This window comes from Rhea americana, unplaced genomic scaffold (genome assembly GCF_003343005.1).
Source record: "Rhea americana isolate MKP2758 unplaced genomic scaffold, rheAme1 scaffold_8, whole genome shotgun sequence".
Lineage (NCBI taxonomy): Eukaryota > Metazoa > Chordata > Aves > Rheiformes > Rheidae > Rhea > Rhea americana.
This window is the reverse complement of record NW_028186978.1, coordinates 2324111-2344676: the sequence shown is the minus strand read 5'-3', so window position 1 is coordinate 2344676 and position 20566 is coordinate 2324111. Positions and strand designations below refer to the sequence as shown.

General features: G+C 38.5%; 1 protein-coding gene across 1 annotated transcript in view; it reads left to right on the top strand.

The window, feature by feature from the left end:
• Positions 1-17: 17 nt before the first annotated feature.
• The window catches only part of CWH43 (cell wall biogenesis 43 C-terminal homolog), a 31340-nt gene continuing 10791 nt past the window's right edge, over positions 18-20566 (top strand). The window contains exons 1-10 of the mRNA XM_085322742.1: positions 18-123; positions 1281-1472; positions 5460-5580; positions 5711-5865; positions 7782-7983; positions 9092-9180; positions 11095-11349; positions 14837-14962; positions 17207-17286; positions 18666-18771. Of these exons, the coding sequence (XP_085178868.1) occupies positions 81-123; positions 1281-1472; positions 5460-5580; positions 5711-5865; positions 7782-7983; positions 9092-9180; positions 11095-11349; positions 14837-14962; positions 17207-17286; positions 18666-18771 (1369 nt within the window). The 5' untranslated portion in view covers positions 18-80. The remainder of the gene's footprint in view (positions 124-1280; positions 1473-5459; positions 5581-5710; positions 5866-7781; positions 7984-9091; positions 9181-11094; positions 11350-14836; positions 14963-17206; positions 17287-18665; positions 18772-20566) is intronic.

The following is a 20566-nucleotide window of genomic DNA, read 5'->3' as shown; positions in this document are numbered from 1 at the left end:
CCCCTCGCGCCGCCGCCGCCCGCGGCTCGGCCCGGCGGCGGAGGGACGACGCTCCTGCGAGGCTCGTCCCGCTGCGAGCCATGCTTCCCCTGTGGAAGGCCGCGCTCTCCGAGACCCTACTGGGTAGGTGGCGGCGGCGGGGGCTGCGCGCGGCCGTTGCGCGGCGGCGGTTAACGGCCGGCGGCGGTTAACGGCCGGCGGCCGCCGGCTCTCTTTGCTGCTCGCGGACCGCAGCGCCGTCAGGAACGCGCCGTGCACAGCCGGCTGCGCCGATATCGCGCCGCGGGAGGCTTGCTCCGTCTTGCCCGGGCTGCGGCTGTGCCTGTGCCGGCTCGGCCCCTGCCGCGGGGGCCCGGCGGGGCCGTGCGCGCCCCGTGCCCCTCCGAGCGCCTGGGGGGCCCCGGCCAAGCGGCCGCTCCCCAGCTGCCAGCGCTGGCTTAGCGCGCGTGCRGAGGTGCTGCGCCCTCCGGGAGCTTCCAAACAAACTCTTCCATTGGCAGTGAATAAAGCAGTGGTCACTGGTTGGCATTCTTGGTTTTTACTGCACCGTACTGTTTTTATTATTATTTGTTTTTTAATTTCTATATGCTGGAATGCCTTTTAACTGTTTGATGAGTCTAGGATTTATTGCCTGCTTTCAGTTAAATGTTTGCGCTTGTGTTTGTAGAATGGGTCCTTAAAGTGCTGTGCTGTGTTGAACAAGGTGCAAGGTGGAGGGTGATCACCAGGCCTCTTGCCCTTGGGAGAGTGGGCCTTGGGCTGGGCTGCGTGCTGCATCTCCTGCAGAACGTGCAGGAACCACAGCACAGCACTTGCGCACGGGGGAGTGGAGCGGCGTCATGCTTACAGCCACGCAGACCTCCCTTTCAGGCCAAAAAAGATAAGACCTTGGAGCAGGAATGTCCCAACTTACTGGAACAATTCACCTAGCCACCGATGTGCCTCCAAGGAGCCCCAAGGTTGTGGATGGATTACTTATTTAGTCAGTGTTGCCCCTGCTGAACATTATTGCTTTCCATGACTGAGCATGCCTCCTTCAACGTAAGGACTACTTTCTGAGTGGGAGAAGAGTTGTTTTTTTCTCATTGTTCTAGTTCCTGTGAAAAATATGTTTATTTAACTTGAAATAGTGAATATTTCTTCCTAGAAATTTACTATTATTACCTGAATTAATTTCAGATATATTTAATATCCTACATTTTGAAGTATAAAGGTTTTTTTTAGGTAGTCTCCAGGAAACCATGTTGCAGAAAATACATGATTTTTCTTTACTTTTTTAGGTTATATTTCTTGGTCTCTTTACCATGCACTGCCACCGATGATCTATTACTTCCCCCTTCAGACACTGGCGCTCACTGGTTTAGAAATTTTTGCTGTTGCATTCCTGTCTCCAGTGTTTTTGATAATTGGTCCTTTTTGGACGCTGGCTAACAACAAGTATATCCTAGCTCTTCTGAGACTGGCTATGGTTGGTAAGTAAGCATTCACTATAGTGTACCATAAATTCCATCTTGGTATCTGGGCATTAGAATAAACATTCCAAATTGCCTTAAGTACCAAATGATTCTGATAAGATGCAGGGATAAAAGTTCTTTCCTCCCTCACAAATCCTGCCTGTTTTAAACTTTTAGATACAAGCAGAGGAGTATTCCCTGAATTCATGGTGGTGTTTTCCAGAATAGTACTGCATAATTAAAGGCAGGTCTCACTTCAGTTATATTTCTAGAAGCTTTTAAGTTGGTATAAATCATGACCAATGGGAAAAAAAGTTTTTAATATTACATAGAAATCAGCAGAGCAAAATTTTTTTTTGTATGGCAGTTCTGTCTCTCAAAATGGCTAGAGATCAAATATTACAGAGCAATCTAGGGCTATTGTAAAAATAATCTACCTTGGGTAAAAGTTTCTTTTAATAGCTTTTTGAAGCACTGGGATACATTTTTTTTTTTTTTGTTAAATGTATTTGTATGCCTGTAGCCTATTGGTGGGGTTATAGGCTCACCATGAACATGAGCTAACTCTCATATTCTGTCAGTTCCACAGGAATAAAGATTGATCTTAAACTCAAGATGAAACTTCCTGCTACTCATCCTATGTGCTCCTCCCTAAATCAAGACTCCAGTACTTGCTCACTGCTTTTCCTTACACCAGTGCCTGCTTAAATGCTCTCTACCCTCCAGCAGCATTTCATCTGGGCTTGCCTCTTAGGTCTTCAGCTAACTGGTGCAGGTCTTAACTCTCGTTAATTTTCTGCAAGTTTGATGGTTTGGTAGCTGCAGCCTAGCTCAGAAGCGAGTTACTGCTAATAAGTTTGCAGCACCTGAATGAACTCAGAAGATCGAAGGGTTTCTATCCTGCATGAGGTAAAATGCTGCTGACCAGTAGTGACTTGCCTTTTTCTGAAGCAATGATTCCTGGCTCCTCATTTATCAATATAACCTGATAATCGGAGAATTGGTTTCTATATAATTTTCCTCTTTTATCAGTAGAAGACATCTTTCTTAATTTCTCTGCATGTCTCTGCATGTCTCATTACTTTTTTTAGAATTTTTATTCTTTATCTTTGAAAAAATACCAGAACTGAACACAGCTTACTAGTATCATCTGTTCAGATGATACATAGTTGAAGCATGTTTTCTTCCTTTTTTTACCCTTTTTGTCATATCCACCTTAATACTTTTTTTTTCTTTTCTCAGTAAATTTTTCAGTGAGCAGTTTTCCATCAAGTTTTCTGCAGCAGGGTCCRGGGCATTGGTTTCTACAATCTCTGTTAATTTAGAGACTAGTAATGAGTTTGAGCATTTCAGATTGCACTCTGAATTCTTTCATGGCAAATTTTATGTTGCTGTGATTTTTGGAGTATCATTTAAGATTTATTTATAGTCCTTGAGATCATTGTGCTGGGCTTACTAGTACACTTTGCCTGAAGAGATAGGGAAATTGCTTAGATCTCTGTAATGCTTGTTCTGCTAAATGAAAAACAGTGACAGGCCTGTAGTGGCATATAAGACTTGTTTGTCTATGTCTGTTTTCTTACATGCATCACAAGCTCCTGAAGAGATTAACTACAAAACAAACAAACAAACAAAAAACAACAAAAAAGAACTAGTGCCTCCCATAGGCATCTGGAGTGTATTAATGGAGGTTATAATAGAAGGACTCCAGCTGYGTGCTGGAGAAACTGGAGATACTTAAGTTGTTGCCATCCTCAGCCAGTGCTCACTCGAGGTTTGCTGTATGCAGATATGACATCGCCTTTGTTCCTGCCTAGGGCATGTCTGACACCCACAGCAATGATGTCCCCATGTGCTGTCTCCTGGACACTCCATGTGCTGTCTCCTGGAAACTCCCAGTATTGTTCGCCCCTTGTCCAGTCTGCACCTTATTCTCTGCCAGCCCTACTGGTCTTCATTCTGTTCTCCTTACTGTTACTCTGTGGTGAACCTCAATGTTTGGGGAAGATGATGTAAGAGCATCTTCCTAACCCTCTTTGTCTCCAGCAAATAATTTATCAGCCAGTGGTAACTGTCAGTCTTTACTTGCCTCCCTATTGCTGGTCCTTCGACCACTTCAGGCTGTCCAGGTGTTCTTGCACAGGCAGCGCTGGACTGTAGGTCTTTCCGTATTTATCTTTTCAATTACTTCTCATCATTCTGTCCTGTCATTTAAATTCTTCTTGTCTTATCTTACCATGCTTCTTGTCTTCCTTTTCTTCAACCATTTCTACTTTCTCTTCTTCATACATGGATACTTCTTGCTTTCTCTTCTTTTTGATCTTTCTCCCTTTTCAGAAAGGCCATGCCCTTCCTCTGGGGCTTTTTTTAAACAATGTCAGGGAGAACTATCTACCCACACATACCTCAGCCTATTCTACTGGAAATGTTCAGTCTTTAATTTCACAATAAAAAACCTGAGAATTCTTCATGCTTGACTAAAACCAGAATACTTAGGGAGTTGGGGATTCATATTTTGGATAGAAAAGACTCATCCCTTATGTATCATTTTCTTTCACTTTTTTTTTCTTTTGCATTTCAAGAAGCTTTATTTTCTCTGAAGCTTTTGTTTCAATTTCTATATCTTTACATGCTGCTGAAGTTTATGGGTTGTTTTTAAAAAAACAAGTCCTCTATAATCATGTCCATTTGTGTCTATATCTCCAGACAACACACAGAGAATATTTGCATGTTTGGATAGATATATTTACATTTTGGGTGTGCTACCTCACCTGAAGGTGTGTCTGCAATATAAGTAGGCAAACCCACACTAGCTTTAATCTGGCTAGCGCAAGTGCTGAAAGATTTGATGAGACAGGGTTGGGCATTTCAGCACAATTTAGCAACTGAAATCAGTGTGCATTGTACAACCTGTGGTAAAGCCCACATAAGTACATCTTTGCTATAGTTAGTGACCTAAACGACTRTTGATTTCTTTCCGCCATCTTTGCTGTAGGCAGAATGAACAAATAGACAGTTGGAGRATTCCTAGCATGTATTGCCAGAGATCATGAGTCAGCAGCTCTATTTCTATCCTTCCTTGCTTAAAGACTCTTCAAGTTTGACTCATGTTCGCTTAACAAATGTTTCACAACAAAAGATGTTGCATCTCCTGCTGCTTCAGTCCTGGATCAGAAGTTGCCACTCCAACTGTGGAGTTATGAGAGTATGTGTGACCAGTAGTCACTTAACTGGAAACTTGGTGGCTGAATTTAAGCTGCTAGTAAAGGTGGGTTCACTGTGTCTTGGGAGGTGACAGAGTTGCATATGCACAGTCTCTTCCAGGGGCTGGGGGAGTCTTTGGTAGCAAGAAACAGGCTGCTATTGACTACTCTCAGATACTAGATACTGGGCTAGAGAAAGCCTTCTCACCCAGTAAGGCTAGTTGCCTATTAAACTTCGTGCGATATATGCTGACTGTTTCTTCCTAGAAAGGATAAACCTCAAGTTTTATGGCTTTTAAGTTATTTAAGTTCACTATTCAGAGGCATGAGTATGCTTAGATATTTTATGCATATATGTAATTATGGAATCAATTACCATTAATATCTAAACTATGGTGATAATTGCAGTCTTGGATAATCTCTCTATGTTTTTTTTCCTGAAAATGATAACTGCTATAATGCGAGTGACGTGTACCCATTTTTGATCCATGCCTACGTTTGAGGGTTAGATTTAGCTCAACTGATTAGAGTGTGGTGCTAATAATGCCAAGATCATGGGTTCAGTTCCTGTATGGACCACTCATTTGAGGGTTGGGGAGGGACTCCAGAGGTCCCTTCCAACCTTACCAATTCTATGACTCTATATACATGTCTTCAGTTTGTTTAACAATATGTAGTATCATGTGTTCTCAGATGAATGTGTAGTCATTCATATTGCGGAAAAGATAGAACTAATGCACAGGAAATCCTATTATCTGATCTCTATTGCCCATTAAAGCAAACCGTGTGTGTTTGTTTGTAGGAAGCTTAGCATCGTATCAGGCACCAAGTGCTTCAACTAGACTATTCATCTTGGCTGCAGGTGTTTCTTCCTCATTGCTGRTTCAAACAGTAACCTGGTGGTCAGGAAACAGTTTACAAAGGTATTCTTTTTTACATTGATGGGATTGTAAATGACTTCTTTTTGTATTAAAAACGTTCTTTTTTTTTCTAGTAAGAAAGATTTTTTTTTTCCTCTCAAATGCATCAGTTCTTGAAAACTGATTCTTACAGGTTCATCAAGATATGGGGCTTCATTCTAGGCAAGATAATGCTACTTGTTCTTCGAATCTGGTATACATCGCTAAACCCAGTCTGGAGCTCACAAGCTGCCAATACTGTCATACTGACGCTTGGTTTTATAGCAGCAGTGGAGCAAATTTATTCAGGTAAGTGTATTGCAGTAAAGAAGGTTCAGCTTAGTTATGGAAATGCCCTAAGGCATACCTATGTATGTGTCACTGTTGTTGTATTTTGTTTGTTTGAAGTACAGTCTGTTTTATACATACCTGGTGCATGAGCCCAGCTGCAGACCTTACAAGTGATGGCATACTTTCATCTGCCTGACAAATGGCAGAATCAATGCTACAATTCATACAAACTGTAATAAATTGGTATTGGAACTGCGAGCTAATTTCAGTACTGATAATGCAGSAGTTAGACAAGCAGAAGAATAACCTAGACTTGTAAAACCAGAATGGGTTATCCTCTCCCCAGCATGAAACATCTGTGATATCTCTGTTATTTTCTTAACTCAGTCTGCTCTTTCAATTTCTCTGCCAGTGTGTATCCTTTGTCAGGGGAGAGGAGATAGGACAAAGGTGAGGAACAACTGATGTGGGAAAATAAACAGGAAGAATTGGAGGAGGCGACAAGATGTCTTGTTGAAAATTTGCTTGAATTCTTGGAGTCTTTGCACAGTGACATAACATCAAGGGCTGGTAATCCCATTTAAAAACCGTGGAGGTAGTGTTGCCAAGGAAAACAGCTACGTTAGGATGGATAACTAAGGCAGCTCATGTTAAATCCTTAGCTTTCTCAGTATAACCTGAATTAATTAATTGAAAGAGAAGACCTTATGTGTGTGTAAATGGGTATAAATTGTATTATGTATTGTGTGTAGACTTACATGTTGCATGACATAAAATCAGCCAGAGCTTTCACTGCAAATTAGGAAGGGAATGCACTGCAGCTATAGTGTGATTGGTAAATGCACACTTCCATAAATGAATACTGACAACAAGACACCACAGTATCATCCAACAGATACGTCTAATAGAGGAATTATTTTCAGGAGTGCTTGGGAGCTGTTAAAAGCTTTGTTGTGACTTCTTATTGTATCCACACTGTCTGAAATCTGAGTCACAAAAAAGCACAGAAACTGTCATGTGCTTTTTCTATCACCCCCCAAAACTTGAAGTCTGTTGTATTAAACTCTGGATAGTGCATTTTGGCCTGGAAGCTGAGAATGTGTCACTGGCATCAGAGGTATGTCTCTAAACATATCTGGAAATCTGATAATTTTTATTTATAAGTTGTGGTATCTAATTTTGGATGCCTGTATTTAAAACATTGTCTTCAGTACTTTTATTTTCCAGTAATATTTAATGTTTCAAGAAACGCTTTCCAACAATAATAGCTTTTTTGTCAATAGGAATATAAAATTATGTTGTTTGTATAATAAAAAGTATGGTCTATTTCTTTGCCTTAGAGTACTATAATTGTAGACAAAATATCTATCCTGTGTTTAGTTATCTTTAACAACCCCAAACTTTACTAATGTAAATATTATCATGAGTGTTCTTTCTGTTTTCTAAAATACTATTCTTAGTTGACAGAACAGCATGATCTATASAATTAAAGGCAGTACTTTCTCCTCAGACAAGAGAGGATCTAAACTGCAGAGAAAAGAGAGGAAAAGGAGTTTATTTCTGGCTTCTTCTGAAGTGTCAGGTTTTGCTCTTGTCAGAGTTTAGAGTTTCAGAGAATGGAATCCTCTAAATGTTAATAACTTTTCTACTGATTTTCAAAGGCATTTTAATGATTTAAATTCCAATAATACAAATAATCATATGGGCAGGTTGTCTTTTTTGCACKTTAGGTGAGTAGTTTTTTTGACAGTCTGTGTAATCTGTTATTAGAGATTTTTTTTCTTCTTATCAGGAAAGATCAGATAAGTTAGCTTTTGTGTCTGAGCCGGTAATTTATTCTGAAAATGTTGTGATCTTGGCTATGTCTTTTTCTTAATAACCCTTTCTAATAGGATTTGATGCTTTGCTCAGCTGTATTCCTATCTGTATTCTAGGTGGAGACAGGAAGAAAAAAGAAGCAAGTAAGATTGATAATGCAGTTAGGGGAACTGTTTCCCCACCTAACTGGCTTTTGTCAGGAATTGCTTTTGGCAGCCTCATGTTCCTCACTGTGTGGATATTTGGGGAGGTCTCACTAGTTTCTAGGTGGACAGTGAGTGGGCATCCACATACAGGCCCAGATCCTAATCCATATGGGTAAGTGCGGTGTGAGTTTTTATTATTTGAACAAAATAGTAATCAAAAGCCAATGCCACATTGGGTGGCATAAATTAAAATTTAACCAGATCAAGACATTCAGTTTCACTTATTTTTTGCAGAGGGAGAGGGCAATTATGTCAAATTAGTTAATGCAATATTGGAAGGAGCTCATGTAACAGACGGGAATAGTATAAGAACCCATGTAGAATAAAGTGAGTACAAGGTACTTCATATATAGAGCATGTGAATAGGGTCCTGAAAGTATTCTCTAAATCATTCTCATTCATTCATATTATCAGATATCTCTGAGCATTGCTTCTATCTCAATAAATGTTAAGATTCTTTAAATCCAGAATGATTTTTTTTTAATTTCAGCAAGAATAAAATCTGCATTGCCACATTGCAAAACATTTTTTTTAATTAAAACTGAGGATCAAGGATTTATGACTGAAGTGAATGCATATGCAGTAAATGAATCTAGCAGTTGACTTCAGTGGGAAGGTGATGGGAAATTAGATCACTTTGGAAATGCATGTAGACACAAACAATAAATGGTGTGCAATATTAAGTGTCATGCTTTTGTAGGAGTTTTGGCTAGGGAGAATTTGGTCCTAATGCTGTGCATTGCTCACCCAAGTTCCAAAATCTAGATGGAAACTAGATTAGTTACCATGACAGTCAACTTGGTGTAGCTGCAGGTGAGGTAGCTGATAATGTGGGGTTAGCGCACCCAGACCTCTCCAAGTTTGCCAGCTGCTGTGGGGTCCCCTTCTTGAAATGAAGAAAATATTTCTGTTCAGGGTAGATTCCTCCCTCTGACTTTACCTGAGKTTTTTTTTTTTCCTTTTATACYAATGTTTCCATGTAGAGCTTCTGCTGAACACAGTTCACTTATATGCTATAATAAACTGCTGATATTTTCAGCTGGATGTTTTTGGTTTCACTACCAAGGGGAGAGAAGCAGTGCAGCCTGAGATAAAGATACGTTGTGCTCAAATGAGAGCTACCTAAAACAAAAGGATTGTAAAATATTACCAAGCATCCTTGCTTGTATGTCTGGAAGTTATTTTGTGAATTATTTCTTTTTCCTTATTTTTTGTATTAGGGGTATAGTTCTGTTGGGACTGGCTTCTGGATTGATGCTTTCATTCTGGATTTGGTCTTCTGTCACCAGTTTTGCCTGGTTTCTTATAGGTAGGTGAAAATCATGAGCAGAATTTTTTGTTTCTATTTCCTTACTCCCTTTATTTATGCCCTTGGAGTCTATTCCACCATGCCGAAATAGTCGATTGCTAATCAACTTTTCTTTTTCTCTGTGTCTGACTGTAGTATATGCGTGTCTGACTAGCTGACTAAGGCTTATAGGGCAGATCTCCAGGCTAACACAGAGAGCATTGCTCTCTTGAGAGCAGTTGAGACCTGTTGAGGTCTGTTTCCATGAGTAGCATCTCGGTTCTCACCTGCTGTATTTTGTAAGGCCACGTCTGGGGTTATGGGACTGAGATCACACTAAGCTCTGGATTCTGCAGGAGGCACAGTAACTTGTAATTTAATGAGCAATTCACTTTGGGCAAGCTTATCTCTCATCTCCTTGGTTGCCAAGATCTCTGGGCAGTAAAATAGTGTGAACGTCAAAGCAGCTCTGCTGGAGCAATGTGTTTTTGAATATAGTGGGCTTAGGGTGGTGGGTAAAGGGATCTGGGTCTACTGGACCTTGACATCCATTGTGGGGGGGAGAGGAGTACAGCTATACTGTGGAAGCTGTGGAGCAGGTTGGAGGAAAAGGGACTTGTCCTGCTCTTAAGCTGTGCAGAGGTAATTTTTCCATACCTTCTCAACATGGCTGGATGCAGCTCAGCCTAATTTGTAGGCCCATCTGAGTTAATCTTACTGATGTAAACATTGTCAAAAAAAAAAAAAATCTAATTTTTTTACCTTAACTAATTGTTAGTAGGTGTTAATTTCAAGAAGATAAYGCAATGCTTCCTGCAAAGTTTAAAAATAAATCAGGACCTCAAAATATGGAGACCTAAGAAAAAAAATATATATTTTTTTCCCCTAACTCTCTTTTGGAGCGTTTAGGAGCCAACACTTTCAAGTCATTCTCCACAATCTTGAAGACTAGAAACTTAATGCAGAGTCAGTTTCCCCCAGAATTACTTGTCTTCAGGAGTGAAAATAAAATATTGACTATCAGGAAGATTGCAATAAAGCCACAAGAACTAGCAATGCTTAAACAAGCAGTTTTCTTAATAATTTACCTTGTGATGCAGGTGGCAGTTTTAAGAAATGTGTGTGCTAATTGAAATGTGAATATGAACATTTGATTTCTGATGAATATGTATTGCTAATTTAAAACAAGTACAGAATGATTTAACTTTATCAAGCATTGTGTGTGCTCAGAACTTAGTGTAAGAGTAAAATACTAACAATTTTCTACATACTTGCTATCATAACGTGAAAATTATTGTAGATAAAATATTTACTGAAGTACAACAAAGTTTTAAAATGAAGTTCTCATGTTATAAATGATTTTTGCGGTTATTAGTGTTCTTCTTGCGGCCAAATCCTGTTGTAGTCAAAGACAGTGTGGCAAATTAAAAATCTTGCAGTTGGTTAAAAAAAAAAATATGATGCACAGAAAGATAACCATTCTTTGTTATCTAAAGGGGAGAGGAAGTCAGGAAAAGGAATATAAGGAATATTTTCTCTTCACATTAACCCACTTGATTCTTTGTCTATTCTATCAGAGCAGGTTCATAACAGGCAAGTACCTGTTAACTCCTTACAAATGGCGTAATCCATCTACTGTGCCGAGAAAGCTAAGACTGTTTGGATTTTGCCCCTGCTGATGTTTCTTTGCAGTCTTTTTGCTGTACTATCTGCAACTGAATAAATAATCTTTAAGAGAATGAGGTGTTGAGAAAAGTTAGAGGTTGGCTTTGGCTATAGGGAAGAAACATCCTTAGAGTGCAGCAGTTCTTATGGCTGCAGAGCAAATTTGCATTTTCCAAACTCTCTTTTTCTTTCCAGAGAGACTGTGGATAACAAGAAGGCAGATAATATAGCTGTCTGTAACTCACTCTGTTCTTTTCTGTCCCTTCACAGGTATAACATCTTCGGCTGGTCTCCTTTATTTACAGACCTGGAGCGCTGCTGTTGCAGGCAGCATTCTTGCTGTCTTTACTATGAGTGTGTGGCCTCAGCTGGCTGGTCACTTCATTAGCTGTCTGCATCCTGGGAAAGCCATGACTGCAGCCATGCTTGCCTATGTTCTTGAATTATTCTTTTGTGTGTGGTGTACTGCTTATAAATTTGTACCTGGAGGAATTTATGCTAGAGAAAGTTCGCACCTTCTTTTAGGTACATTTATGACTGTGAACAAAGACAAATATACTTGCTTTAACCTCAGCCAGATGTTTAGAATATATCTAGTGTACAACTAGTCTTTCTAAATGCTTAACTCCCATTTGATTTGCTAGGGTAAGAGTTTCTATGAGAAAATTAGAGACATAAAAAAAAAAAGAAGAAAAAAGACTTGTTTCTCTGCTGTTGAAATACTTTAAAATATAGGCAGAAAATGGAATTCAACTGGGAGAAAATGACAGAGCGGGTAAAAACTCTGATGACCCAGTACACAACTGAGGAAGAGGTATGCTCATCAGTCACCCTAAAAATATTGCTGCTCTGTAATCCAGGGTGTGACTGCAGCTTTAAGTTGTCTACCTCAACTAGCAGCATGGTACCTCAGATAACAGTGTGATTGCTGGAAACTTAGAGCTTTATGAAGACTGAAAAGCCTTCCTGGAACAGTAACATAATTCAGTGCATTACTTAGCCCTGCTCTGAAGAGCAGAGTGCAGCCTCCTAGTTCTTCTAGCTAGTCTGCTTCTGAGACCTGAATTTGCATTTCCATGTAACASTGCCTTATGCTTTGTGACCACACCAACAAGTTTGGTGGAATGTCAGCAAGCCTGCAGTGTCAGAAACATGCAGACAATCAGGAGAGGGATGAGAAAAGAACAGAAAGTTTCGGGTATTTACAATGGAGGAAGACTTGAGATAGGCAATAGGAAAATTTTAGTAAAATGACTCCTTGATGAAGATGGAGGGGTGGAAATGAAACCCTTTTTGATTTTTGTCTCCAAAACCAAGTTTTAAATAGGTGTTAATGTGTTTCAATAGGATGTTTCACTGATTGCGTTTAAAGATTGCTAAACATTATTTTGAATTAAATATGTGACACATTTTTTAAATAGATATATTATACTATATATTTTTGAAATGCATGCTTATGATTGATTAACCTGGTATAATAATTGGGTAGTAATGCGAAGATGGCCCTAACTTTATGTGGCAAAAGGAATTATGTGAACTGAATCCATCTCAACTGATGGCACTATGTGAGTTTATTCTGTCTAAGAATCCAACTTCTGGGTCTTTGATGCCACCTCGTTGCTTGTAAAAGCTTTTCATATACTGTGAGACTTGTATTTGTTACTGCACTTTCTCCCTTATAGCTTGGCTTTTTGGCAAACTTCTTGTTTTCTGGTTTCTTTCAGATGCAAGTACTATTTCTTGCTTTTTCCTCCTGTCCAATATCCTGCCTTTCTCTTGCTGCAGTTTGGGTAGGGAACCTCACTGGGAAAAATGACAAGGAAAGTAAGATCATTATATTCAAGATGTATGTACTGCTTCATAGGGATGTAGCGTAATGCGTGGGGTCAGATCCCGGCTCTTCCACTGGCTTTAATGGCTTTGGATCAGTCTTCTTTTGAGAAAGATTTTTTTTTTCTGAGTGTGCCTCCTCCTTCATTGGTCCAGACCCAGCTTCCTTGTTTGCAGACCTTCACTACCACTGATGTGATGGGTAAGGGCAGGAAGAAAATGATGAATAATGGTAATTTTATCTTCAGTAATAACTCTGCAATAAAACATGCCGTACAGTTAACTAACTGTAAGACAGAGTTATTAAAGACATGTGTGTTCTCCAGTGGAGCTTTTATTCACATTCTTCAAGCTCACACATTTTTTTTGCAGGTAATTGGATCCTTTAAGTTATAGGAGATGGTTTAAATGCTTGTAAAGTTAGTCTGAACTACTTGTTGAAAGGCAAAGCTACCATCACAGTGCATTACAATAGTTAGTGCCCTGAAGCTGCTTATTAACTCTTAAAAAGCATGTGTAGACCTGCTCTTTTGTCTGTTCTTGTAAAGCAGAGCTGCTTCTATTGGTTGTGGAGAAAAGGAATACAATATGCTGCAGTGCTAAGCTGGCCTCCAAATTTGGCCGCTGCAGACTGRTTATGCTGTTTTAGAACATACTGTTGAACAACTGCTCTTGTGATTCCTGTGTAAAAACATATTTCTTGTACCTTGATGAGAGAGCAGTGCATTTGCAAAGATAATAGATATCTAGACTCAACAATGTATTTTTTTTCAATTAGATATTRTTTTAAGTTTCAGTAATATGTAGGTGTAACCTAATTGCTCTTGTCCAGGTGAATTTAGTAAACCTTGAAAATGCAGGACTGATCTGAGAGTTGTAACTGTCAGTAGGGCCTGGAAGCACTTAGCATAATTTATCTACTGTGTGCTAGACTGTRTGATCTAAGACCATGATATTTTACTGAGGTGTTATTAGCTCAGTCTTTGCTTGATAGTCATGGCTAAGCGTGCCCTGRGTTCTGTGGAACTTGGTGTCAGGATGCACAAAAGTAAAGGATCTGCTGAAAGGCTCCCTACTTCAGCCCAGCTCAAAGGATTTTATTAAAATCTTTCTTCTGTTTGTTTTTATTGTTCTCCAATCAGTGTGTGAATAGAGGAAAACAAAACATGGCTTTAAAGAAGTATTTCAGTAATAGAATAAATCTGATAAAATACTTTTGTAGTGGAACCCAATCGTATCAGTACAATTAAAACATCCCAGCATTTCTATAGTGAATAGTGAGACAGGTTCTGAGGACTGCTCAATTGRCACCCAATGCAGTCTAGTGCTAGAGACCACAAAATTGTCTGTCTGGTATAACCATGATCTGCTCACTAGCTGTGGAGTCGAAAGGGAAGAAGAATAGCTCTAAGTTACGTTCTGTGTGAGTAGTCCCCCATTGTGTTGAGCCTGAAAAACACAAAGGTGGGCTGTATATCAGAGCTCACTATAGTCCAGGGTAGAGTTCATGATGACAAGGGGGTTTTGGCTACACACTTACACTAGTTTTATGTTTGCTCTTCATTCATCAGGTGGTACAAAAAAGCCTTAATAGGGCTGTACCATGTGCGTGCCTGTGCTTTCCCTCTTTCTCTTCCTCTCTCTCTCTCCCCCCCGCCATCCTATATTTTTGTTCACCCTTCTGCTTCAGGTGTGTTAACACTTAGAAGCAGTTTATTGAAGAAAAGAAAACAATATAATTCACTTCTGCATTAATTTTGTGTGTTCACAAAATTAAGTTTCAGTGGAGTTTTAAATACTCTTCTAGCTTTAAATTCTTACTACAATACCTCTGTTTTGAAATATTTATCACTGATGATATATTTAGTGTCACTAGCTTATTTTTTGCAACCAGTGCTTATGTCAACAAGTGGAACAGTGTAAATAAAAATATTGTATTATTGTTGAAGTGCTGCAGGCATAAGCGAATACTGGGACAATGCTAAGTAGGATCTTCTTTATCCATAAATCTTGTGTCTCCTGCAGTACTACATTTGATATGGCATTTATCTATGTTTGTGTTTTGGCTACATTGTCTTGCTGTTGGAGCCTGTAAACGCTATGTTTATAAATTCCCAGCTATTGTGTTTCAATGTTTAATATGTTAAATATTATTAAAAAATAATGTCTTATATTTTTACAGGATTTCTCATGTTATGTGTTGGAGTAGACATTRTAACAGGATCCAGGAAAGATCTTAGCTCTATCTTGGAAGTGAAAAGCAACCAAAAGCCACTATTCAAAAAGAGTAAAAAATATATTAAACTATGTAAGTATAATTTTACTTCCTTTCTTACAAACTCTAGCAAAATTGTCTGATAAAAAAAAAAATAAAAAGTGCAGTGTTTTGCTCAGATGYTTTAGAAAGTGTTTTTTTGGTGATAGTTTTAGAGCCAGACTGGAAATTAGTATAAATTGCCCTACTTTCAGTGTAATGATGACATGTAATAACTGAGAAGCATTACAATTATAATTTTGAGAGCAGCTGTCCTATCACTTGGAATATTTTAAATGGAGAAAAAAAAAAAAAAAAAAAAAAAAAAGGCTGGAGAAAAAAACAAGTGTAAACAAGGTTTCAACTTCTTTCATTTCTTTCATGTTTTCAACTGTTGAGAAGGACTCCTCTCTGGATCTTGAAATCTATTATTTAGGTATATAGAAGATATTAATGATTTGTCAGCTTTTGAGCTGTATGAGTTCAGTAAGAGTCCCTCTATAGGGCTATGTCAGCTGGCTGGCTCTGGAAGGGGACTCTGCTGGCCTAGGAGTAACTAGATATTGCAAGTCCCCTCCTGTTGGAGGAAGCAGTCCTGGAAAGCCTATTGTGGCTGATACCACTGTGCAGTCCTGTCTCCCTGCTGCATGTTCAGACCAGGCCCATCCTCATGAAATCATTGTCATCTCCTGCCTGTGGAGTGTACCTAGGGATCCCAAATCACCAGATGATAAGTATGAGGTCTGACTTTTTCTTAGATTCTGAAATCTAAGTAAAATGGATGAGTGCTTTTACTTCTTGTTTTTTAAATCTCTGATCCATCTAAAGATATTGTCGAGTATTTTTCTATGATCATTTCAGTTTGAAATGTTTTCATTGTTAGCGTAATTTTTCTAAGGAAACATGAAACATGTCTGCTGTGTCAGTATGGTAAAGTTTGCTAAAAGACAAAAAAGGAAAAAAAAAGACAGTGGTTAGGGCGTGTTAACCCTACAGAGCTGAAGATCCTGGAGGTTCAAATTTCTGCATCTGTTTTTTCTGTGCGACCTTGGATCAAGTTACGTATCTCTTGCATGCCTCATTTTACCTCATTTGGAAAGTGGAGACATAGCRCTTCCCTGCTTCTCAGGGCCCTCTCTGAGGGCTTTATGAAGACTTTTCCTCTACTTGGGGACCAGAAGAATATCAAAGAACATGTATGTGTGTGAGAGACAATGTGAGCACCAGTGCAAGTATTTTTAACATCACTACTCAAAAAAACCCAAAACAAACAAAAAAACCCCCCAAAACACTTCACAGAAGTGAGTAAATACTTCAAAATATTGCTTATCACCTTCAAAGCACAGCCCCTACACAGCTGATTTTGTTACATTGCAACAGTGAGACCTGTACTCACTTCTCACTGTGCCCAAATTCATTTCTCAGCTTTCCCTTCAAGCACCTTTGCAGATGAGTATGGAAATGCTTAGTGTTTATTAGTGTGGAAAACTCATCCTTTCTAGCATGTCTTTCATCCGTGATAGAATTGATGTAAACTTTATGTACAGTTCTTGCAGAAGAGTTCTGTAAAACTAACTACATATCTTTCTAAAGATCTGATGAAAGAATAATCGAGTTAGAATCCACAATGACTTCAGCTATTTGCCACTGTATACATGAAATAACCACAGAGGAATTTGATCATGAAACTGTAATGTGCCAAACCCTGAGAGCCTTTAGCTGTTCACTACTGTTATTTGAAAGACCTCAGCAATGGGAAAACCCTGAATTTGTGTTCTGTGAGGCTGCGTTGCCTTTGCAAAAATCTGCCAACGTGTATACTTAGCAAAGGACTGCTCTGGAGATCGTGCAGAGGATATACCTGTTTGTAATCTAGAGGTTTGTAAAGTAAATTAGATTTTCTTCCACATGTTGCATTAGTAAAATAAAAATTGCATATACGTGTGTGTGGAACAGAACAGAAACACTGAAAAAGTTTACATGATGCTATTACTCATATCCTATATGAATTCTTCGTTCTTACACAAGTATTCCAAGGAGATTTGGTATGTTCAGTCTGCTCAGGCTGTTCTGTTTTGGAGACCAAAAGTGTGTCTGCACAAATACAAATTTCCTTAAGTACACTACTTCAGAATGGTGTTATCGCTGGCATATGTAGAAACTAAATGTATACAGCCAACATTCTCCATTCTATGAATAGCACAGTTTGGAATGACAATATACACAATTCTTTTTTTACAATAATGATATTATCTCCTCCTGCTTTAAAAATGACTTTTCTGTATTCTCTGTTTCAAGTGTTGTGGCTGTTTGTTGGTGTTGGTTTGCTAGGACTGGGTCTACGTTATAAAATGTACAGGAAGAAGTTGGGGCAAGGGGTGAGTACTATGTTAATGGAAATGGTAACTTCACTGTGAAATGCATATKCAGTACCTTAGGTATGTTCATTGGTGTTTAGGAACTCTTTATGCCAGTATTTAGCAATAATAATTGAATGTCTGTGCAGAAAATTTACTTTGCAAATTCATGTTGAAGGGAAATGGCTGGGCTGGGTGTTTGAAGTTTTATTGTACTACTACAAAGTAAAGAAACATTTTTGAAAAATTGAGAGATTATTGCCTCATACATTCAAACTGCATATTACTTTTGTAAGTGTTTATCTGAATGATTCAACGCTTGGCAAGGCCCTGAGCAGCCTGATCTAGCACCATGCGATTTTGACCAGATGACCTCCTAAGGTATCTTCTACCCTAAGATAGACTATGATTCTATATTTATACACATAGCTGAATAGAACTGTTCTGACAAGTTAGTTGACTTATATTACTGTTCCTTAACTAATTAGTTAAGGAAATGGATAAAAATTAGAAGATTCCAGTTTTCTAGCTGGCCGAAAAAAAAAAAAAAGAATAATATTGCAATGATAGTTACAATTAAGGGTGCTTAATGCTAGCAGATTTTAGCATTTAGGTTACTTATAACTTGTCTGAGAGTGTTGCTTGTGTATTTAGTAATTTTAGTTCAAAGTTAGTTGTTTTGATTGGATGTAAACTAACATGCTTCCGTTCTATGATTGAATTGATTACAGTTATAAAACTGAATTTTTGATGTCAGTGGTTGTAGTAATGAATTAGATGTTTCCTTCTTTCTGATAGTCCTGAAATAGTCACTTGAAACTTGCTCTTTGACATGTATTTCTGTTGGTAAATATTTTTATTAGAGAAGTTACTGAAGACATACTGAAAAAGATGCAGAAAAGGTGATAAAAGCTAGGTGAAAAATTTATGTGACTATATATACGTATACATATCTCTATATATACATACACACACACGCGCGCACACACACACACACACACACAATTGGTTTTATTTTTATAACTCATCCAAGTTTGTATCACCTTGTGATGAGGAAAACAGTGTGTAGTTTCTCTGAGAAAGATGGAAATATTCTTGGCCTTTTTTATGTTCATTTACTTACTTATACAAATTCCCATTAGCTACCTTGACTTCTCTTCTCTTTTTGAGAAAAATCTGTATCATTCACAATACCTATAGACTTTTGTAATCCTTTCAGCTTTATTAGGAGAATGTATTGGTTAAAATATCTAGTTTGAGGTGTCTTTTATGGTACCATATATCTGATATTGTTGACTGCAAAGATACAATATGTAAAAATATGTAAAAGTCAAATTGTATTTGACATTTTTTCTTATTTCTTTTCCTTTCCTTTTATTTATTTATTTATTTTTTTTAAGGTTCCAAAAAGAGACTTCTCTGCTATGATCTGGCCTTTTCGATTTGCATATGACAATGAAGGATGGTCTAATTTGGAAGGATCAGCTAATTTACTTAATCAAACAGGTAATTTTTTTCCACTTCATGTATTTTTGAGAGTTCATCTGAAGGGACAGAAGCAGGAACACCTGCTGGTTAACTGAGTCCATTAACACAAGAACACATGCCTAATAGCTTTCTCCTGAACTTGTGAGCTGTTCCAATACAAKCACTTCAATTAAAAATCTGTTTGCACAGAAGGTAATTTTTGCTTAGATTTTAAAGAGATTTCTAGTTATAGGAACACCTGCATGACTTACATGTCTGTGTTAGGGAAACTGTTCAATCCAGTGCCCTTAACRGGGTTTGACTCTTGGGTTATGCTTTATCCAAAAGATACAAAATAATTCTTTATAAGATGATTTTATTCATATTACAGCTTGAGCTGAGCACCTCCTCCCAGGGACCCTGAACGGAAAATTCCCTGGGTATTTATACCCCTACGGGTTAAGTTCTCTGTCCATTCCCTGATTTGTTGCGTCAGTTTTGTTGCTCAAAAAGTAGTAGCTGCTTCACTCTTGGTTGGTTTCCCAGTTGTCTCTAAGCAGAGTTATAGTACTCACTGATTATTGTTGAAGCTGTTTTGTTATTTTCTTATCTCCTTGTTCCCTCCTTGTTCCCTCCTTGTTCTGACTGGCTCAAACAATTCTGGGAGAAGTTCAGTGATGCACAGCCTTAGGCTTCAGTAAATTTAGCTACTAGTGCTAAGCAAATGCTATTATATCCAAAAGTCTGTAGAGAATTTTTTGCACAAATGAAATAACTGTAAACATCCTTTTAAATCAAATTTAGTATTGTTTAACTTCTCTGTTTTTTTTGGATGTGAAACATTATATGAATTTCTAATAGATCTGGATTTAAAATGTCCCAAACAAAGTGTATGGATAAGAAGCAGACAAATCTGTTTTCCTCATTGAGCCAGAGCAATGTGTAGAATAAAAATAGTGATAGTAGCTTGGGTGAGTTGTCATATATTTTATTATAAAGCAGGATCTCCAACTTGTTGCTCATGGACAAGGTTTTAGTTGAGAAATTAGTCACAGAAAATGAAGAATTTGGACCTAAGATCAGTGCTGCTGCAGAGTACATTGAAAGGGAGAGCATTGGCCACTGGGGCTTAAGGATATTACTTGTGTCACACTCATGGGATTAGGAAGACTTGGAGCTGCTGCTTTAAGTTATAGATATAAATAAGGAAGTTATTTTCTTAGTTATTTTCTTTTAAAATAAAATGTATGCTTATGCCTGGCTTGATATATAATGTCTTTCCCCAGTGGAAGTGGGCCAAACCAGATAAGCATGGTTTATATTTGAAAGGATTGCTGGCTCCAAAAAAGTGTTTTCTCAGCAGTTACTCCTGAAAGGCTTGGGGGCTAGGAAGGATCTGTGCTGCCGTTCCAGCTTTCATTATTCTTCTCTCCTCCTGCTGTGTGAATGCATTTTCCGAGCAGCCCTGGCTTGACAGCCCTGAGCAGTGGGAAGGCACTGATAGGCTCCRCTGTGCAAGCCTTGCTGCTAGCAGAGGGATGAGGCTGATTCACGCATCATTCAGTCTGGTGTTCCAGGACTGCAGGTTCAGAGGGTTGAACTTCTGCCCTGAGCTCTGTAGACACTCAAGTGCTGTGAGAAAACAACTGTCACAATTGAAATTTGAGGCACTCTTGGACATATGTAACTGATAGTTCATGACTAATCTCTGGGTATTTATTTAATCTATGCATATTTATTTATGAACTATAATAAATGTATTTATTTCTGGTTCCTGTGGTGTAAATTTATGAATAGCAGGACAAGTGATTTATTTGGTTGTCCATTGAGTGTT